At 41.5% G+C, this 22,846-nt stretch overlaps 1 protein-coding gene across 2 annotated transcripts in view; it reads left to right on the plus strand.

The window, feature by feature from the left end:
• Window positions 1-22,846, plus strand: part of FRMD3 (FERM domain containing 3) — a 307,607-nt gene that overhangs the window by 193,610 nt on the left and 91,151 nt on the right. For both annotated transcript variants that reach the window (XM_065878625.1, XM_065878624.1), the window contains 3 exons: window positions 5,489-5,567; window positions 10,708-10,805; window positions 22,684-22,807. In XM_065878625.1, the coding sequence (XP_065734697.1) occupies window positions 5,506-5,567; window positions 10,708-10,805; window positions 22,684-22,807 (284 nt within the window). In that variant the 5' untranslated portion in view covers window positions 5,489-5,505. The remainder of the gene's footprint in view (window positions 1-5,488; window positions 5,568-10,707; window positions 10,806-22,683; window positions 22,808-22,846) is intronic.

The raw sequence follows: 22,846 nt of genomic DNA on the forward strand, positions 1-22,846 counted from the left end.
GATTTGTTTTTACAAACGTTTGAGGATGGTTGTCGGTTAAAAACAGAAAGTCATTTTTTTCATTTTCACCAGGGAGCCTGCTCACCTAATCGTTTCTTATCCCCATCCCCATTTCTGGGCAAGGTTTCAAAGTGGAGATGAGGAAGTCTGTCTCTGCTTTATAAAAGGCTGTTCCTCTCCCCGTGTTCTCAATGTTAACAAACCACCCAAATGATAATACCCTGAGATCTGCTGATGCAAAAAGGGGCTCCTAAGCTGCCCAGTGGTGACACTTGGCCTCCCCAGCCCTCATCTGGCAGGTAGCAGAGGGCTGTGGGAGAGGAGCCCTGCCGTTTTCAGTGCAAATACACGCTCCTGGCATTTTAAAGTGGAGTTTTGCATTTTTCCCCGCTCCTCAGCGGTGTTCTCATTGTTAGCACTTACACGGCTGAGTAATGCTTTTTTAGCTGTTGACTTAAGTACAATTCAGTCTTCTCCATCTCTTCCCTCCCATTTCCAACCTCCCCTTTCCTTCTCTTCTTCTAGTAGGAGTGTTTACCTAAATGTGAGCTTTAGTTTGTTGGCGTATTGTGCTGTGTGCATGTACCAAGAGCCCACTGGATCTGTCCGAACACCTCTGGGGAGTTCGACGAGAACCCCGGTGCTGTTCCCTCTTCCAAAGCAGGAAACAGAGAAGTTAAGTGTCTTGCTCAAGGTCACTGTCTGAAGTCCCTTTTGAAGTTTGGGCACTCATACCCTGGGGGATTTGGGGTTCCCACCTCCCCATGTGCTCCTATCACTGATGCCAAAGCCTTAGTACTACAGGAGAAATGAACTGTGGTGTTGCCCCCCATGGGGTGACCATGCTGCCCAATCTAGTAAAGCCACATAGTGGCTCTTCATGATGACACTGTCGGGGAAGGGCCCTGAGCAGAGTGTGGGCTTTATTGCCTGCATGTTACCTCCATGCCAGGTGTTTCCTGCTCTGCAGATAGCTCCTTCATCAGACATTTCCAACTCTGATTCTGCGCCAAATATTTGGCACAGGTAAGAGGCATCCTTTGCTTCCTTCCTCTTTCCCTGTAGCTTAAGAATAAAAAGCATGGAAGCTGGAATGGTAGAGACATTGAGCTGCTAGGAGAAGGGGTAGGCTCATCTCCAAAAGGGGATTTTGACCTTAGACTCATACCGGGGAGCACATGCCGGCTATCGCCTGGAGCCTGGGAAAGCTCCTTTTCCAGAATTTACACGGCTGGTGTTTTGACCCCAAACCACTGCCAACACACATGGGGGGGTTGTTTAATGATTAAAATTTTTAAATAGTTGTGTTTCTCCCCTTGTTTATTTTTCTAGAAGGTAGTAAAGAGAATTTCACTTACATTTGTGTCTTTGGTTGCGTGGAGATGAGAAAAAGGGAATGGGTGGGGGTGGTCTTCCCTCATCCCTTAAATCCTTTATTCTCCTCCATAGCATTTATGACCTTCAATATCCTATATATTTTGCTTATTTATTTTGATTTTATACCTGTTTACCCCACTAGAATGTGTCCTCCCTGAAGACAGAATTGCTTGTATTTATATCTAAACCTGGGCCTGATACCTAGTAGGTACTCAAAATTTTTGTTGATTGAATTAATTAATCCTTCCACTAGACGTAGCTATTCGAACCAACTCCAGAGTCCCTGAATTTGTTCCAGATGTTGAAGGGCAGAGGCTGAATTGTAGGACCTGAGATTTCCCAAATATAAATCCTAGAAAGTGCTATAGTGATTCAGACAGTAGACCTAGACTAGTATTTTGATGGGATGAATGTTATGGCAATGCCTGGCTGTTCGCCTTGACATCTGCCTCAGAGGTTGGGCATCATCATTCATTCATTCAGCCAGACAGGCAGAGAGTCAATCTTTTATCAATAATTAGCTCTGGGAATAGAAAGCTGAACAAGATATATAGGCCCATTCCCTCATAAATCTTGTCGTCTATAACTAGATCAACATTTTGGGGGGAAATTATTTATCTTTTCAGCCTCTTCCAACCCTGTAAAGAAGCATTCCTTAGTGTCAGTGATGCCGGATCAATAAGAGACAACAGTAGGGGTATATATGATGGTGCAAGAAAATGGGTAGAAAATTTCAGACTTGAAAAGTGCTGCCTCCTGATTTTTCTGCTACCTGCTCGCATCCCTTCTCTGATAAGGGGTCTATTGGTGAGCATATCATTAGTACCTTGTATTCGTTTCTTCCATGATCACATCCTAGCAAATGGCAAGATGCTTAGTGACTTTTTTCTGTATGGCTTAGCAATAGCATATATGAAAAGAATTCTAGCTGTTGGTCTTTTGTGGATTCAGAGTGAGTCAACATTGAGATGAGGCTGCTGAGGGTGAGCAACAGTTATGTCCAAAGCGAGGCCGGTGATGGTCCCCTCACCCGAGCAGCTCTGGCAACCCCTGGAGCCCTGTGCTTGAGGAAACACAGAGGAGGGAAGAATACACCCAGGGTGAGGGCACTCAAAACTGTTTCATATGAGGAACAGTTAAAAGAACTGGGGATGTTTATTTTAGAGAAGACTCAGAAAAACCGTAAGCTCTGTCTTCAAATGGTGGGAGGGCTTTCCATGTGGGAGAAACATTAGATCATTCTGGAGCCTCAGGTCTTGGAACAAGGATGGCTGGGTGATAGGACTTCCTACAATCAGGGTATTCAAAGGTGGCCGCCTGGGGAGCCACCTCTGAGCCTCACTGCTTGATCCCTTGGGAGGAATGCAAGTCCTAATTTGTATCCTATCCGATGAGCCCAGATTCCTATTGAGCCAGCCTAGGGCATGGCAAGCAGATATGCTGACCAGGTAGAAGAGAAAATGACAGCTCTCATTTGGGTCTGCTTCTGTGATCCTCCTTTCCTCTGTTTGCCTTTGGTCAGCTGATTTTATTCCCCAAAATTCAAATATTCAGAGGCTCTATTAAAATATATATATTTAATAATATATGAAATAGTTAATGATACATGGAATACAAATACATGCATTTAATGATATATATAATATACATTATTATTATATATATTATATACATGATAGAATTGCTTGTATTGTAATGTGGGAACAACCTGAATGATGATTAAAAAAGAATAGTTGAGTAAATTCTCATGTATTATATGAACCATTATGCAGTTATTATGGACAATGAGTTAGGTCTGTATCTACTGCCCTAGATGGATGGGCAGGCTAGAGAGTTAAATGAGAAAAGCAAGCGAAACATATTCAATACATAGTATGATCTTGTTTTGTGAGGATAAATTATATTTTAAATATTACATATGTAATCATGTTGGCATATAGTTTGTGTGAGGATGGCAAAAGTGGGGAAGCATAGAGATGAAGTGGTTGGAGAGTTTGGGGTGGGGTGGGGACCTGAGGGACAGAAGGGGCAGGAATAGAGACAAAGTGAAGGAAAGTGAGAGGGGACGGCTCATCCATCTGTCTGTCTATCAATATCCATCTATCTACCTATCTATCATCTATCTATCATCTGTCTATCTAACTTCATTGGTTGTGCTTAAACAAGTCTTACTTTTGAGGACTTTAATAAAAGAAAGAAGAAAGAGAAAGAAAGAGGAAAAAGTCTTTCACTTTTATGCTATTTTCTTTTTTTTTTACTCTGTTGCTTTTATAAAAACTGTCTCAACGTTTCTATTAAGGACACTCCAGAGGTTTTATAATAAAAAAAAAACTATCTTCATTCTTTTGAGATGATGATTTAAACAGTTGAAAGAAATCTGGGGAATGTATAAAGATAAAATATTTTGAATATTTCAAATATTTGAATCAAAATTGAGTGTCTAGATGAAAGATGAATGACTTAAGAATCATTTGTATTTTTCTTCATTGTTTCTTTGCTGTATAAGAGGTGTCCATTTTCTCCTAGTGCTCCAGAAAAATGTTCCCTTTCTTAAATCTAGGGAACACAGGGTCAGGTTAGGAGCACCCAACTCAGTTAAGAAATTTGCTAGTTTCTGGTGGGGAAGTGGAGCATTGAGTGGAGGGTTCTGACGTGTGTGTGGGGGGGGGGGTGGGTTTTTTTGTTTTGTTTTGTTTTGTTTTTGCGGTACGTGGGCCTCCCACTGCTGTGGCCTCTCCTGTTGCGGAGCACAGGCTCCGGACGTGCAGGCTCAGCGGCCATGGCCCACGGGTCCAGCTGCTCCGCGGCATGTGGGATCTTCCCGGACCGGGTCACGAACCCGTGTCCCCTGCATCGGCAGGCGGACTCTCAACCAGTGTGCCACCAGAGAAGCCCCTGTATGGGTATTTTTAATCAGTTTTTCTCTGCTGAAATATCCAGTAAGATGCTGCTATGTTTTTCTGGGATTTGGATACTTTCTTTCAAACTATTTTAGATAATTGTTTTCCATATTAAATTATCCTCATTATACATTCATTTTTGATGCCAGTAGTTCTTTCTACATAAAGGATTTGTCTACATCCAGAATAGCCCCAGATGTTGTAGAGTTGGCTGGTGATTTAACCCCTGCTGATTATGAAAGAAGATTTGAGACAGAATAGGGTGCTGTTTCATATTCACATTTGGATGTAGTCTCAGAGCTGATCCCAAGCAGCCATACTGATACAGAGACAAATAATGAATGGGTATGTCAGATCCATAGAAATAATAATACTAACCATCGTATTTCTTTGATTTTAAGATGCTCGTTTTATATACTAACTGAAATCTGAATGCATCTTACTGCACTTGTGTGCATTTATTAGGTTAATATTGCAAGTCAACAGTGGTCGTATAATTAAAAGAAATCCTATAGAATCCCCTTGGCTGGCTATTGAGTTCTAGAAGTTTTAATGCAATTAGAACATTCCAGAATCAATGAACCTCAACCAGAATTTCAGCCTGCATAATGCTATCCTGATTTAGACAAAGCAGGAAGTTATAAAAGTGTTTCTTTTCATGCAAGCAACTGCCTCATTGATAGATAACACTAAAATGATCCTAAAATTATACGAAGTAGGATCTGTGCATGGTGACTCCATTTTTAAAATCCTGATTTTAGGTCAACGGCACCATCATTTTGGGAAAACTAGTCATGTGCAGTGACATTTTTCCACCTCACAGGCTAAAAAAATATTTCACTAGGCCAAAAACCTGAGTGGTACTTACAAACAATTTATCTGTCAGAAGAGAGTGGGAGGAATGGAAGAGAAAATGTTATTTGAATCTGTGACCTGGAGAGAAGGAAAGAGCCATGAAAGGGGAAGCTGTGCTAACTGACTAGATTGCCTGTATCCTGAGTTTGCTTTAGGTGTCTTGTCAAGCATTTCCATTGAGTTATGTTGTCACTGTTGCTTCGTTTTCTTGGGCATAATATCTGTTCTTTCAGAAAATCCCCCTGCCCCTCTCCCCCCAGGCTAGGCTGGAAGGCTTCATGGCTGACTCTCCTGTGTGTGTTTGAGTCCATGGTCTTTTGCTGCTTTTCTCATGCTTTTTCTTTATGACGTTTCAGCTCATCCACCATACACCATGTGCTTTAGAGTGAAATTCTACCCACACGAACCCTTGAAGATTAAAGAAGAGCTCACCAGGTATTTTTTTGTTTGTTTGTATGTTTAACGTGCCCCTTGAAACAGCCAGGGCCTCTGAGTTCTACTCTTGTCTAGAGCGGAGTGTCTCCACCAAGCAGGCGCCCAGCTCAGCATTTGGCTTGGAATGTTTCTCTTACATTTAATTGTCTTGGGACTTTTCAAACCGTTGTCATTGGGAGTGTAATTAACTGCACAAAAAAGCAGTGGGTTTAAGGAGGAGGTGCTCTCTGAAAACACCTGACAGTGGGATGCTAAAAATAAATAGAAGATGACTGCATTTAGGATATGGGCAAATTCATAGCTAGTGCAGCCCCTGGGACCTGTCTTTTGGATCTAAGCTTTTCTGAAGGGAAAAGATCCCTTGACAGAATGATGAACTGTTTTGTCATCCCACATTCCGCTTGCTAAATGACCGACCGCGGAGCCGGCTTCCCTCTCCTTGTAGCCTCTTCTCAGCCCATCTCTCTGCATTTTCTGGTTCTTGGGCCAGGGCCACGTGCAAATAGTCCACCTTCTGGGGGTTTGGCTTCCGTGAACAGCCTTGGCCAATGCCACTGAGCAGGGTCCCGAGAGGGCCAACTCGGTGGATGGAGAAGAGCCCATGTGTGCTTAGCTCTTAATGAGCCTCTGATCTGGCGACCGAAAAAAGTCATTGTGTCTAGTCACCTCTCAGAATAATCTGCGTGGGTCCGAATGCAGCAGAGAAGCAAAGGCAGTTGACTCTGATCATGTGCAGTCATGTGCTGGGTTCTAGGGTATTGTGCTCTCTCATTATCCACGAGGGTCTGGTAAAGCTCCACCATAGTGACACAAGGTGATGTTGGAAGGGAGCCATTCTCTGTTAGTAATTTGTGCACAGCTGTTGGTGGAGGTTTGTGCTTGGGGGCGGGGCAGGGTATGCGTGGGAAAGGAGATGATGGACATTGTAAGTAGTGGTTGGTGTTTTGCAATCTGGCCTGCTTTTTTTTCTTTTTAAAATTAAGGTAAAATTCACGTAACATAAATCTTTTTCACCGTTTCAAAGTGTACAATTCTGGAGCATTAAGTACATTCACAATGTAAGGCAACCATCACCATTATCTAGTTCCAGAACATTTCTTATCACCCCAAAAAGAAAGCCTGTACGCATTAGCAGTCACTACCCACTCTCCCATCCCCCAGACCCTGGAAACCACTCATCTACTTTCTATCTCTATGGATTTACCCGTTTTGGACATTTCATATAAATGGAATCAAATGGTATGTGGCTTCGGCCTGCTTTTGGCTTGAAAAATTTATTCATTTATTTGTTAAGTACTTCCTCAGTTCCTGCTGTCTGCAAGGGCTATATGAGCCACCTAAATAAATAAATAAATAAGTAAAGATATTTGTCCTACCCTCTGGGTGCTAATACTGTAATTAGGAAGATCAAATCAGATACTAATGCCAGGCATTATTTCATCAGGGGCCAATATAGCTCACTTTTGTCACTTGTTTTCTTTAAGACCTTGACCAGAGGATAAAAATTGAATATGTGTCACAATATAAATTAAGGATGGGTCTTTTGTTGGTGATGTTGAGAAAAGTCCCATTTGAAAGTAAAAGGGTACAAAGTTTTAGTGAAATCTCTCTCAATTAAATTTGCTAGCACTTCCCTGCATTTGTCTGAATAACTAAGGTATGAATTGTGCGACATTGCAAACATTTTTATGTCCACAAAGGAAATTAAGACAATACAGGTAGAAATGGGTTTTTCTGAGTCAACACAGTCCTTAGAATTCAAAAGGGATGTACAAACTGTGGAATGACTCAGGTACTTATGATTTAAACCCTATCTTGAAAGAATTTAGTTTTTATTGTTTGATGTTATTTTATCCTAAGATTAATCTAAAATTTAAGAATTTAATAAATGAGAAGCTAAGATCACATTCATGACCAGGCTAAGGGGTAAAGAAACATTGAGAAAAAAGCGGTTTTAAAAGAGCAAAACAACAAAAATACTCACCGAAAAGGATATTTTTTTAATCCTTCTTTTATCTCTCCATGTACACAGTCACCTTACAATCCTTTAGATTTCTGAGGCATTTGTAAATGCTATATACAATTGAATGTAATAAAAGCATGTTGGTTTTAAATTTTTTAGTAAGAACCACCTTTAAATTCATGTTAGATAGAGAAGCATATCACTAATGGGGGCATAATAATGTATGCCCCAGATCCTCCTGTGTTTTTGTTGCTTAATTCTTTCATGCAGGGAGGGGTGAGACTGAAGGAAAATGCATTATTATTATTTTGGTGGCTATTATATTAAAAAATGAGTATCTGAACCTGAAGCCATTTGCAAGGCTCAGTGGATTATGTGGAATCCGTAATAATCCATGATTATCTCTAGAGTTCACTAATGTGAGCAAGGACCCAAACTCAGCTGTTGTGAAAGCGGATTTTCTTTTCTCAGGAAGCTTTTGTCAAACTCAATTTCTGAGTTATGGGATCAGGACCCAAACGTCTCATTCGTTAGTAAATATTTATTTGAAACTATTTTCCACTACTAAACTCACCAAAACGTGGAAAGGAATGCTTTTTGTTCAATGCATACATGCAGCACGTAGAAAAGAAACTTGATGGCATTTAGCCAGGTGGTTTACATTCTTTAAGAAAGGAAAGATTTCATCATCTCAAGTATTTGTGTGACCTTGGTATTGTGAATGATCTAGGGCCGTGGTCCTCAAAGTCACATCCCTGGATTAGCAGCAACAGCATCACTTGGGAACTTGGCCCCTGCCCCAGACCTGGGATGGGGCCCTGCAATCTGTATTTTCACAAGCCCTCCAGGTAATTTTAAAGCATGTCAAATTTTAAGAACCATTACTCTAAGGCAACTGGATTTTCGAAAGTATTACTCTAAGGCCATTGGATTTTCAAAAGTATTAGTTTCTTTAGGCAGATTAATTAGAGTGTACAATTCAGTGGGTTTAGTATGTTCTTAAAGTTGTGCCACCATCACCGTGATCTCCTTCCAGAACATTTTTATCACAGCAGTAGGAAACCTAGTATTCAAGCAGTCTTTCCCCATTCCCCACTCCCCCCAGCCCCTGGCAGCTACTAAGCTATGTTTTTGTCTCTGTAGGTTTGTCTATTCTGAAATTTTATACAAATGGAATCATAAAATATGTGGCCTTTTATATCTGACTTTTCACTTAGCTTAATCTTTTCAAGGTTCTTCCATGTTGTAGCATGCATCAGTAGGTACTTCCTTCCTTTTATGGCTGAATAATATTCCATTGTATGGATATACCACTTTCTTTTATCCTTTCATCAGTTGATGGGCATTTGGTTTAGCTATTATGAAGAATGCTGCTACGAGCATTCATATACACATTTTTGTGAGGACCTAGATTCTGATTTAATTGGGTCTAGTCTAGGGTCCACGTTGGTATTGTTTAAAAGCTCCCCCAGCTGATTCTAACATGCAGTCAGGCTGAGAACCTCTGGTTTAGAACCTTATTACTCAAGTGTGGTCCATGGGCCTGCAGCTCAGCTTTACTGGGGAGCTTATTAGAAATATGGACTCTTGGGCCCCACCCAGACCTACTGAACCAGAATCCACATTCTAACAGCATCTCTGGGTAATTCACGAGCTCACTAAAGTGTGAGAGGCACCAGTTTAGGGAGATACTCTGGGTCCTTGATGGCCAGTGTAATACTGTTCCCTTGACAAAATGTACACTAACTCCAGATAAGGAATTTATTAGGTACTACCCTTATGTCCTGCACACAATTCCATACAAAGTTGGGGACAGAGAGTGTCATTTGAACCTCCATCGTGTGCCCAGTGCCCAGCACTGTCATAGCATAAAGCGGGTGTGAGATAAAGATTCATCAAGTGGAAGCACCAGGGAGCCGCTGAACCCTTCAGTGCATCTGTGTGTCCGGGGATGGCGAGCTCCAGCGCTTGGGGAGGCGGGGTGGTGGGGGCTGCTGCCAGCACCTGAGTGATCTGAGTGCCTCAGTTACACTCTCTGAGCGGGGTTGTGCATGAGGCTGCTCACAGGCTGAGTAAAGATCAGATTATTTGAGCCCTGGAGGTAGTGACTGGGACCGATTGGGTGGTGCTCCCCACCTGGCCTCAAGAACCTGGAAAGAGGAAAGAAAGGTTGGTCTCTACGACTTAAACTCCAAAATAAACAGAAAGAATCTTCACACACCTATAAAGTTAGTCAGAAACAATAGACCCCAGGCCTGAGCCTTCAATGAAAGAGTCAATCCGGCAGAAACGTAGGAGGAGATCTGAAGAGGGCGTGATCAGCGTAGAGGAACAGAAGGGACAGTGACAAGATGAGCCTGAGCCAGGGGTGGTGAACTGACACGCCCCCTGCCCTACACCGCCCCCACCCACCCCGCCATCCCCAGCTGAATCAGGCCCGTGCATGTTTTTCGTTTGGCACTCCAGTGTTTTCAAAAATAGAGTTTGCCGCAACATTTAAAATTCAAAGGATTTCACTTCTAAACCTGTCGCCGTGACGCTGGAGCTGCACAGCGGCTGACCCCTTCGTGGGAGCCAGCGCCCTCTGTTCTGCTTCCCGACCCCCTCACCCCAGCCTGTTTCATTCAATAACAGGTTTGTCTGGCCCTGAGGCCATCTGTTTGCCATCCCTGGAGAAGCGGAGAGGACACTAAACAGATGACCGTTCGTGCTGTGAATAAGTTGGCTTTCTGGCCTCGTAACCAAGTCTTTTTGAGATTGATTAACATGAGTCTGTCTGTGCCCCGGACTAGTCTCTGTAGACTGAGTCCGATTCCTGAGTCCTCATTCCAGAGAGAGCTCGGGCAGACTGTAGCTGAGGTGCTGGTGGTGGTAACAGTGGCTGTGATTGTCCTTGTGTGGGACTTTCTGCCAGGGACGGTGGCTGCTGGGCCCTGTGGCTCTCCTCCATCCTTCCTGTATCTCTTTGGAAAGGGCCAGCCACACAGCTCTGGAAGCTGCCGCAGACACTTCAGGTTTTCTGAACTCTGGGGGCTCCTCCCAGTTTTCCTCTGCTTGCCCTCTGAGGGGCTTGGGTAGGGCTCTGGTGACCCAGGTGCATGCATCATTAGCAATCCTTCCACTTCTTCCAGGCCTCGGCCAAAACTTAGGGTGACTCTTTCTCCTTTTGCGTTGCAGGTATCTTTTGTACCTGCAAATTAAAAGAGATATTTTCCACGGTCGACTGCTCTGCTCCTTTTCAGATGCTGCCTACCTGGGTGCCTGTATCGTCCAAGGTAAGTGTGGCCACGGCTGCCCATCCCCACCGTTGTACTGGACAGTAGAGCTTTGGCTGTTCAGAGACTCCCTCCTCCCCAGCCTGTGCCCATCCAGCCCGTGTCATGGTTTGAGGCCAGGCAGGGCTGGGTACTTAGCAATGGACCCCCGCCTCCCCTTCCCTCCCAAGCCTCTGGGGTCCTGGTGGAAGGCTAGGCTGCGGTGGTCACAGGGGCCTCTGCAAGAATGGAGGTCCTCAAGGCCCCGAGGTAGAGCTCAGACTCTGTTTCAAAGGGGCTGGAATGCTTGACTTTATAAGAAGCTCTGAAGCAATATGGGGTGTTCTGTGCTCTGAGCTCCGACCACCAGGTGTGGGGCGTGATGGGTATATTGAGCGGGGAATCTATGTCCAGGAAGGTAGGTGTCAAAGGGGTGTCCTTTCAAACCTTTGAAGTGAAACATCAAAGCATTTATACATATGGATTCACATGAGTGGTATGTGTATATGTGTGCACTGTATCTAATGCTTCAGCTTTTCTCGTCATGCAGTATGGTGAGGAGAGCAGCAGACTCACAGCCTGTCATTCTACAGTTTGAACCTGAATTCCCATTTCCTGGTTATTTCACCAGAGACAAATGATTTAAACTCTTTAAGCTTCGGTGTCTTCATATATTGAATGAGGTGGTCATACTTGTGTGACAATTTCATGAGACTTATTCTCAGGGTTGAACAAGCCCCAGAGGGTGGGGCATTGGGAAGCAGCAAGCATGTAGGACCCAGGGTAAGCTTCTGGATGTTTCGACCTGTAAGAAAAAAGTGTTTGAAAGAAGGCTGTCTCCAGAGCCCAAGGCAGAGCATCGTCATGGGGACGGGCCCAGGACCCAAGTGAAGAACGACTCAGATGTTCCGTTCCCCTGGGTCAGCTGGGAGGCAGCTGGCAGCAGGGCCTGCTTGGAGGGACTCAGGTGTTCCAGCCATTTGTAGCATGGATGCTGATGACATGTTTATGAGAGAAGGGGAGGGTGGAGAGGGGAACTAGGCGAAGAGAGGAAGGATGGAGGGGAGAAGGAAGGAAGCAGGTGAGGACAACAGGAGAGAGAGAGAGGTTACCAAGTGAGCATGTCACCCTTACAAAGGATCTGAAATAATGAAGAAGCTTATGATGGGGTCATAAGCGGATCATGACAATCGTCTGTCTGATCACAATTCCAACCTTCATTCACAGCTGAAGAGAGACACCCATCATTCTCCTGGGGGTTTCACTGTCACTCACCACTGTCCCCACGGGATGCTCTGTGCTGTGAAATAGTTCCTAGGACCCTGTTTCCAGGTGTGTGTGCTCTCTGAGAATTCTAAAGTCTATCTGTGTTGCTTTTCCCCATCCTCTGGGAGCGACCTAGTGCCACTGAGCAGATTTTAGCAGTGGTGTTAAAAACCCTTGGAGATACTCAAGTTTAAAGTTAGAATGACAGTGATAGCCTGATGGGAAATAGGCCTTCCATCTGTCCCAAGGTGGAGTGTGTGCTTCTGAAAGCTGCCTCTCTTATATAGAGCTAAGGAATGTTCAAACCCCAAATTCTTCTTCCCTGTGAAGACTGCACGTTCCTAGTTAGGGTGCACTGTCTCCCATGAGGGAAAAGCAAATCGATACTAATCTAAGCAACAGACTGGCATTTGAGGATTTCAGGACACATTTAGGCATTAGTGAATCATGGTCAGTTGTCCAAGGACAAGCTCAATATGGATCTGTAATGGGAAAACTCTCCATCCTGGTTTATGTTTGAAATAAAGCCACAAAGCCTCCATCCAGATGATCAGGGCCCTATTTTATCCCTCATTGCTATTATCACTGACCATACTCACAGATGCTGTCGAGAGAGTAGAGTTGGAAGTGAACTGACAGACCTCAAGAAAACCTTTCAGCTCTAAAACGCAGCAGTGTCCATGGACCATTTGTAGCAAATCCAGTAAAAGCTGGATTCATCAAGTTCTCTGATGCTCGGGGTGGTATTACAGCAGCTCTAGAGATCATTACAAATGCAGATAAACATCTGCTTTGTCAGAACTGCTTATGCTTACAGAGAGCGATGGGGAATGTGGAGTAAATGATTAGAAAGCAGAGGACATGTGACTTTTTACTGGCCTCTTGTTTGCTAACACTCTTTGAAGGAGCATGTTTTAAGCTTCAGAATATTCTGAGTGTATAAAACAGGCAGCCACCCAGAGTTTTGCCACCGTACACACTGAATACAATGAGCGTATTCAATGCACGCTTTGCATTGTCTTCATAATACCAATTGCAAAACAAACACACGAAGCCCTAGGAATCTATTTATGTTCTTTCTCGATACAAATATCTTTCCTGTTCCTTCTACAAAACAGCAATATGGCAGGGTTACTGTTCTTATCTCCTCTGCCTGGCGTGTGCAATCCCTGTGGGTCTGTGGCTCCGTCTTGATATTCAGAACTCCATTCAGATGTCACTTCCTCTGAGAAGTCTTCCTGGACTACTGAAGTAGCCTCTCTCTGCACTTCATTCTTTCTCATGCCCCTGTTCTGTTGTCTTTTAAACACTTATATTTGAAATTATCTTGTTGAGTTGTTTGGGGGCTTATTATGCATTGCCCCTTATGTAGGATCTAAATTCCATGGAAGTGGAACTCTGGGGGTCTTTTTCACTGTAGTACCCCCATGTCTGGCACACAGTAAGTTCTCCACTGAATATGTTAAGTGAACTAGGGCACTTGCCTAAATTACACCAATGTATGCTTTATTTCTATACTTGGGAAAGAGTGGTTGTTTCACTACCTCATCCATGTATTTGTCATGTGTTTTCTCAACATTTATTGAAGAGCTCCTAGGTGGCAGGCCACTGCAATGTGAAGTCCCTGTAGGGGGAAGGGGACAGACAAGTAAACAGGAAGCTGTGATGATGTGTTAATCTCTAAACAGAGGGACACACAGGGTCCCTGCTCTGAGCCCAGGAGGGCCCCCGCACTCAGCAAGGGTAGTCAGGGAAGGTTCCCAAAGGAGTTGACCCTGGGGCTGTAACGTCCTGTATCTCAAGTTCTTTTGGAGTGAGTCCTCTCCAAACCAGGGGAAATGCCATTGTCATGCTTGCCCTTTGTACTTACCATCACCTGATCACACTCATCCTTTTGCTTCAACTCTTTGGATTTTGCTGACAATTAAATTCTCTTTAATTTTAATTTAATGTCATCTTAATTTAAATTCTCGCAAGCCATCCCATGTACTGTATGTTATTTGTTGTAACTTTACCCTCATCGTCACATGTGGGAGAGAGAACCACAGGCTCCTTATCCAACTCCTCTATGGAAAACAAAATTTGAAGTTAGAAGTCCTTAATCATTTATAAAAGGCTTTTTGCTTCAGGTGAAGTCAGAGTTAAAGACAAGCTTTAAGGAACAAGAAAGCTGGGCATGTGATAGGGGAAACATCGACATTTACCTTGTCAGCAACCCTGTGCAGTTTCCATGGCATTTTTTCTCTAGTTCGCTGGCATTTGCCAGGCTACTTATTTGCTATGTTTAGCAGTCCAAGGCCATTGTACTTCACAAGTTTTCCTGGAAAGAGAAATGCCCACCCAAAACAAGACACGCACAAACAACACCACCCATCAACTGTGCAAGGTGACATTGCATTGGACATGGCCTAATTTAATATCAGTGGTCCATGCCCTGTGGAAAAGCAGGCATCAGGTTATACCGTCCCCTAAATTTTGGGGTCCATAGCCAGCTCACAGGGGCATGTGTATGTGTGTGTGTTTGCGTGTATGTCTAGGTGTGTTACGTGTGTTTCTTTTGAAACTTAGATTGAGTTAATCATCAGTTCGTGGCTCACTTTTCATCACTGGTCCCATCTATTGATTGATTGATTTCCCTTTTTTCATTATTCTCCATTTCTGTTCCTAAAGGCAACAACTGGGTTCATGTATATCTTTGACTTGGAATACATCCTTATAAAATGATTAGTATTGTCTCGTGTGTATATACTCTTAAGTTTCATAAATTAAATGGGGCTATAGAACACATTTAATCCTTCCTTTATATGCTCAGAACACTGAGGAATCTATTCACATTTCTGGGTATACATCTATTTTGTTGCTTTTAATTGCTACAGAGTATCCAGTAGGGTGCATTGCCCATGTGCTATTTACTGCTCCCAGCAATAATGAACACCCGAGTTGCCCCATATCTTTTTTCACACCTAGACTTTTTTAGAATATACACCCAGAAATGGATTGCTGGGTAATAATATTAGGCTAAATACTCCCAGCTTGCTCTCTAGAAGAGCTACGTGCACCAAGAATCTTCGGACGTGTACCAGTACTTCTATTTCTTCATGTCCCTGCCAACACATAGAATCATCCGGCTTCCTAAACTTTTTGTTAATCTCATAGGTGTAAAGTGACATCTTCTAGTTTGGGTTTGTACAGCTCTCATTACTGATGAGTTTGGGCAGCTCTCCATACATGAGGCCTTTGGGTTTCCCCTTCTATGAATTGGCTGTTGATATTCCTTGACCATTTTCCTATTGGAATTCCTGCCCATGTACTTATAGGTTTGTAGGGGTTCTTTCTTTATTCTAGATATTAGCCTTTGTCAGATTTAGATTTTGCAAATATGTTATTTCAACTTATCTATTATTTTGACTATGTCCTTTAATGAACAGAAATATTTTTATTTTGATATGATCAAATTAATCAGTTTCCCCTCTATGGCTGATGGCATTTTGGGTCTTATTTGGGTCTTCCTCCTGTGGTATATATTTTAAGTTGTTTTCAGAACTCTGTAATTTGAGCTCTATTAAGAAGCTTTAAAGAGCTTTGCTTTCCTCCCAGTTTTATCCTTTTACAGTCATTACATGATTCAACCATGAAGAGACAGTAGATACAAATTACTGAGTTGGATGTGATTTTGCAGATGTGCTTAAGGCATATTGATTTCTATCTACTTCAAAGTCATGTTGGTGATCAAGTTCCTCAGTACCATTTTCCCACCATCTTTAATCTACTTTCCTGGGCCATTTCTGCCTGAGATACTTGCCCCTTCTGGCTCATTCTCCTTAGCAAGCTTGTAGAATCAGGACAAAGTATTCCCACTGCAAGAGCATCACCTTTGCTGCTTCAGGCTCTGCTTGATGCATATCCTAGGTCCATCTTCTCATAGACCCTCTGGGTGCTCAGAGATGTGCAGGCATTTCTTTTTACCCTTAAAGACCCTCTGGACGTACCCTATATTAGAACCTGGCAACAACTTAATTCTGGGATGCTCAGCCATACTTTGATACACACTCTTTAATTTGAAGAGCAATCCATTTATTTTAAAGTACAATCCTCTTGGGTACCTTTATGTTGTGATTTTTCATTGATTGAGCCACACCTGCACAAATCTCAGAGCTAGCAGCTCCAGCCAGGGAATCCCTCGACTCAGAAAATTAACTGTGAAAGGAAACTTGAGGAGCACCCAGTGGTTTCCAGCTAGAGGTGGTAACACCTCCTATTGTGGGGAGCATTTCGAAACATTGGAAGGCATTTTTGGTGGTCATAATATCTGGATGTGCTACCAGCATTTAGTACCTGAAGGGTAGCAGTGCTAAATGTCTTACCATGCCTTGGAAGGTCTGAAACAATAAAGAATTGTTTATTTGCCCAGATGCCAATAGTGCCTCTTTGAGAAACAATGATTTAAACTCCTTTATTGTGTAGATGAAGAAAATGAGACCCAGAGAGTTCGGCAAGTGCCCAAGCACACACAACTAAATCTGAACTAGAATATGACCTTCTAGACACTCAGGCTGTGGTCTTTCCATGGATACAAACACATTTCATTGGGTGAGCTTGTTCCATGGTCTTCTTTTGGGTGGTGGGAGCCATTCCGTGTACACCCTGCTCTTGTTTTTTGCTTTTTTTTTTTAAACATCTTTATTGGAGTATAATTGCTTTACAATGTTGTGTTAGTTTCTGCTGTATAACAAAGTGAATCAGCTATACGTATACATATATCCCCATATCCCCTCCCTCTTGCGTCTCCCTCCCACCCTCCCTATCCCACCCCTCTAGGTGGTCACAAAGCACCGAGCTGTGCTATGCAGCTGCTTCCCACTAGCTATCTGTTTTACATTTGGTAGTGTATATATGTCAGTGATACTCTCTCACTTCGTCCCAGCTTACCCTTCCCCCTCCCCGTGTCCTCAAGTCCATTCTCTACATCTGCGTCTTTATTCTTGTCCTGCCTCTAGACTCTTCAGAACCCTTTTTTTTTTTTAACTTCCATATATACATGTTAGCATACGGTATTTGTTTTTCTCCTTCTGACTTACACTCTGTATGACAGACTCGAGGTCCATGCACCTCACTAAAAATAACTCAATTTTGTTTCTTTTTATAGCTCAGTAATATTCCATTGTATATATGTGCCACATCTTCTTTATCCATTCTTCTGTCGATGGACACTTAGGTTGCTTCCATGTCCTGGCTATTGTAAATAGAGCTGCAATGAACATTTTGGTACATGATTCTTTTTGAATTACGGTTTTCTCAGGGTTTATGCCCAGTAGTGGGATTGCTGGGTCATATGGTAGTTCTATTTTTAGTTTTTTAAGGAACCTCCATACTGTTCTCCATAGTGGCTGTATCAATTTACATTCCCAACAACAGTGCAAGAGGGTTCCCTTTCTCCACACCCTCTCCAGCATTTACTGTTTGTAGATTTTTTGATGATCGCCATTCTGACATGTGTGAGGTGACACCTCATTGTAGTTTTGATTTACGTTTCACTAATGATTAGTGATATTGAGCATCCTTTCATGTGTTTGTTGGCAATCTGTATATCTTCTTTGGAGAAATGTCTAATTAAGTCTTTTGCCCATTTTTGGATTGGTTTGTTTGCTTTTTTGATATTGAGTTTCATGAGCTGCTTGTATATTTTGGAGATTAATCCTTTGTCAGTTGCTTTGTTTGCAAATATTTTCTCCCATTTTGAGGGTTGTCTTTTTGTCTTGTTTATGGTTTCCTTTGCTGTGCAAAAGCTTTTAAGTTTCATTAGGTCCCATTTGTTTATTTTTGTTTTTATTTCCATTTCTGTAGGAGGTGGGTCAAGAAGGATCTTGCTGTGATTTATGTCAAAGATTCTTCTGCCTATGTTTTCCTCTAAGAGTTATTTTTAATTTTATTTTATTTATTGTTTTATACAGCAGGTTCTTATTAGTCATCAATTTTATACACATCAGTGTATACCTTTAAGATTTTATAGTGTCTGGCCTTACATTTAGCTCTTTAATCCATTTTGAGCTTATTTTTGTGTATGCTGTTAGGAAGTGTTCTAATTTCATTCTTTTACGTGAAGCTGTCCAGTTTTCCCAGCACCACTTATTGAAGAGGCTGTTTTTTCTCCATTGTATATTCTTGTCTCCTTTGTCAAAGATAAGGTGACTGTATGTGCTTAGGTTTATCTCTGGGCTTTCTGTCCTGTTCCATTGATCTATATTTCTGTTTTTGTACCAGTACCATACTTTCTTGATTACTGTAACTTTGTAGTATAGCTTGTATTCAGGGAGTCTGATTCCTCCAGCTCCATTTTTTCCCCTCAAGATTGCTTTGGCTATTTGGGATCTTTTGTGTTTCCATACAAACTGTGAAAAAGTTTTTTCTAGTTCTGTGAAAAATGCCAGTGGTAGTTTGATAGGGATTGCACTGAATCTGCAGATTGCTTTGGGTAGTATAGTCATTTTCACAATGTTGATTCTTCCAATCCAAGAACATGGTCTATCTCTCCATCTGTTTGTATCATCTTTAATTTCTTTCATCACTGTCTTATAGTTTTCTGCATACAGCTCTTTTGTCTCCTTAGGTAGGTTTATTCCTAGATATTTTATTCTTTTTGTTGCACTGGTAAATGGGAGTGTTTCCTTAATTTCTCTTTCATATTTTTCATCATTAATGTATAGGAATGCAAGAGATTTCTGTGCATTAATTTTGTATCCTGCTACTTTACCAAATTCATTGATTAGCTCTAGTAGTTTTCTGGTAGCATCTTTAGGATTCCCTATGTATAGTATCATGTCATCTGCAAACAGTGACGGTTTTATGTCTTCTTTTCTGATTTGGATTCCTTTTATTTGTTTTCTTCTCTGATTGCTGTGACTAAAACTTCCAAAACGATGTTGAATAATAGTGGTGAGAGTGAGCAACCTTGTCTTGTTCCTGATCTTAGTGGAAATGGTTTCAGTTTCACCATTGAGAATGATGTTGGCTGTGGGTTTATCACATATTGCCTTTATTATGTTGAGGTAAGTTCCCTCTGTGCCTACTTTCTGGAGAGTTTTTATCATAAATGGGTGTTGAATTCTGTCGATAGCTTTTCCTGCATGTATTGAGATGATCATATGGTTTTTATCCTTCAACTTGTTAATATGGTGTATCACATTGATTGATTTGTGTATATTGAAGAATCCTTGCATTCATGGGATAAACCCCACTTGATCATGGTGTATGATCCTTTTAATGTGCTGTTGGATTCTGTTTGCCAGTATTTTGTTGAGGATTTTTGCATCTGTGTTCATCAGTGATATTGGCCTGGAGTTTTCTTTCTTTGTGACATCTTTGTCTGGTTTTGGTGTCAGGGTGATGGTGGCCTTGTAGAATGAGTTTGGGAGTGTTCCTCCCTCTGCTATATTTTGGAAGAGTTTGAGAAGGATAGGTGTTAGCTCTTCTCTAAATGTTTGATAGAATTCGCCTGTGAAGCTATCTGGTCCTGGGCTTTTGTCTGTTGGAAGATTTTTAATCACAGTTTCAATTTCAGTGCTTGTGATTGGTCTGTTTATATTTTATATTTCTTTCTGGTTCAGTCTCAGAAGGTTGTGCTTTTCAAAGGATTTGTCCATTTCTTCCAGGTTGTCCATTTTATTGGCATAGAGTTGCTTGTAGTAATCTCTCATGATCCTTTGTAGTTCTGCAGTGTCGGTTGTCACTTCTCCTTTTTCATTTCTAATTCTGTTGATATGAGTCTTCTCCCTTTTTTTCTTGATGAGTCTGGCTGATGGTTTATCAATTTTGTTTATCTTCTCAAAGAACCAGCTGTTAGTTTTATTGATCTTTGCTATTGTTTCCTTCATTTCTTTTTCATTTATTTCTGATCTGATATTTATGATTTCTTTCCTTCTGCTCACTTTGGGGTTTTTTTTGTTCTTCTTTCTGTAATTGCTTTATGTGTAAGGTTAGGTTGTTTATTTGAGGTGTTTCTTGAGGTAGGATTGTATTGCTGTGAACTTCCCTCTTAGAACTGCTTTTGCTGCATCCCGTAGGTTTTGGGCCGTCATGTTTTCATTGTCATTTGTTTCTAGGTATTTTTTCATTTCCTCTTTGATTTCTTCAGTGATCACTTCGTTATTAAGTAGCGTATTGTTTTGTCTCCATGTGTTTGTATTTTTTACAGATCTTTTCCTGTAATTGATATCTAGTCTCATAGTGTTGTGGTCAGAAAAGATACTTGATACAATTTCAATTTTCTTAAATTTACCAAGGCTTGATTTGTGACCCAAGGTATGATCTATCCTGGAGAATATGCCATGAACACTTGAGAAGAAAGTGTATTCTGTTGTTTTTGGATGGAATGTCCTATAAATATCAAGTAAGTCCATCTTGTTTAATGTATCATTTAAAGCCTGTGTTTCCTTATTTATTTTCATTTTGGATGATCTGTTCATTGGTAAAAGTGGGGTGTTAAAGTCCCCTACTATGATTGTGTTATTGTCCATTTCTCCTTTTATGGCTGTTAGCATTTGCTTTATCTATTGATGTGCTCCTATGTTGAGTGCATAAATATTTACAATTGTTATATCTTCTTCTTGGATTGATCCCTTGACATTATGTAGTGTCCTTCTTTGTCTCTTGTAATAGTCTTTATTTTAAAGTCTATTTTGTCTAATATGAGAATTGCTACTCAAGCTTTCTTTTGATTTCCGTTTGCATCAAATATCTTTTTCCATCCCCTCACTTTCAGTCTTTATGTGTCCCTAGGTCTGAAGTGGGTCTCTTGTAGACAGCATATATATGGGTCTTGTTTTTGTATCCATTCAGACAGACATAGGTCTTTTGGTTGGAACATTTAATCCATTTATATTTAAGGTAATTATCAATATGTATGTTCCTATTACCATTTTCTTAATTGTTTTTGGTTTATTATTGTAGGTCTTTTCCTTCTCTTGTAGGTCTTTCCTTCTCTTCTTCTAGAGAAGTTCCTTTAGCATTTGTTGTAAAGCTGGTTTGGTGGTGCTGAATTCTCTTAGCTTTTTCTTGTCTTTAAAGGTTTTAATTTCTCTGTCGAATCTGAATGAGATCCTTGCTTGGTAGAGTAATCTTGGTTGTAGGTTTTTCCCTTTCATCACTTTCAATATGTCCTGCCACTCCCTTCTGGCTTGCAGAGTTTCTGCTGAAAGATCAGCTGTTAACCTTATGGGGATTCCCTTGTATGTTATTTGTTGTTTTTCCCTTTTAATATTTTTATATTAAATATATAATATAATTTATATTATATGAATTATATAATATTTAATTTTATAATATAAATAGTATAAAAGCTGCTTTTAATATTTTTTCTTTGTATTTAATTTTTGATAGTTTGATTAATATGTGTCTTGGCATATATTTATCCAGTTTCTCCTAAGATTTATCCTGTATGGAACTCTCTGTGCTTCCTGGACTTGACTATTTCCTTTCCCATATTAGGGAAGTTTTCAACTATAATCTCTTCAAATACTTTCTCAGTCCCTTTGTTTTTCTCTTCTTCTTCTGGGACCCCTATAATTCGAATTTTCGTGCATTTAATGTTGTCCCAGGGGTCTCTGAGACTGTCCTCAATTCTTTTCATTCTTTTCTCTTTATTCTGCTCTGTGGTAGTTATTTCCACTATTCTATTTTCCAGATCACTTATCCATTCTTCTGCCTCAGTTATTCTGCTATTGATTCCTTCTAGACAATTTTTAATTTCATTTATTGTGCTGTTCATCATTGTTTATTTGCTCTTTAGTTCTTCTAGATCCTCGTTAAACATTTCTTGTATTTATTCTATTTCCAAGATTTTGGATCATCTTTACTATCATTACTCTGAATTCTTTTTCAAGTAGACTGCCTATTTCCTCTTCATTTGTTTGGTCTGGTGGGTTTTTACTTTGCTCCTTCATCTGCTGTGTATTTCTCTGTCTTCTCTTGCTTAACTTACTGTGCTTGGGGTCTCCTTTTCACAGGCTGCAGGTTCGTAGTTCCCGTTGTTTTTGGTGTGTGCCCCCAGTGGGTAAGGTTGGTTCAGTGGGTTGTGTAAGGCTTCCTGGTGGAGGAGACTAGTGCCTGTGTTCTGGTGGGTGAGGCTGGATCTTGTCTCTCTGGTGGGCAGGACCACTTCCAGTGGTGTGTTTTGGGGTGTCTGTGAACTTAGTATTATTTTAGGCAGCCTCTCTGCTAATGGGTGGGGTTGTGTTCCTGTCTTGCTAGTTGTTTGGCATGGGGTGTCCAGCACTGGAGCTTGCTGGTCGTGAGTCGAGCTGGGACTTAGCGTTGAGATGGAGGTCTCTAGGAGAGTTCTTGCCGATTGATGTTTCGTGTGGCTGGGAGGTCTCTGGTGGACCAATGCCCTGAACTCGGCTCTCCCACCTCAGAGGCTCAGGCCTGACACCTGGCCATAGCACAAAGACCCTGTTAGCCACACAGCCAAAGCAACCCAAACGTTTATCTTTCTGGCTTGACAGAAGTTGCCATATTGCTTCTAGTGTTGGAAGGTCTCCGGAAGAGGCAGGGGTGGGCTGTGGTTCAGTGCGGGGACAAGGACACTGCTCTTGTTGTTTTTAACCTTTCTTTTTCTCTTTATTTTTTCTGTTTACAGCTGAGCTCGGTGACTATGATCCTGACGAGCATCCTGAGAATTACATCAGTGAGTTCGAGATTTTCCCCAAGCAGTCACAGAAGCTGGAAAGAAAAATAGTGGAAATTCATAAAAATGAACTCAGGTAATAGGGGTACACATTTGTTAGAAATGATAGAGGTGA

The sequence above is a fragment of the Phocoena phocoena genome, chromosome 6 (genome assembly GCF_963924675.1).
Source record: "Phocoena phocoena chromosome 6, mPhoPho1.1, whole genome shotgun sequence".
Classification (NCBI taxonomy): domain Eukaryota; kingdom Metazoa; phylum Chordata; class Mammalia; order Artiodactyla; family Phocoenidae; genus Phocoena; species Phocoena phocoena.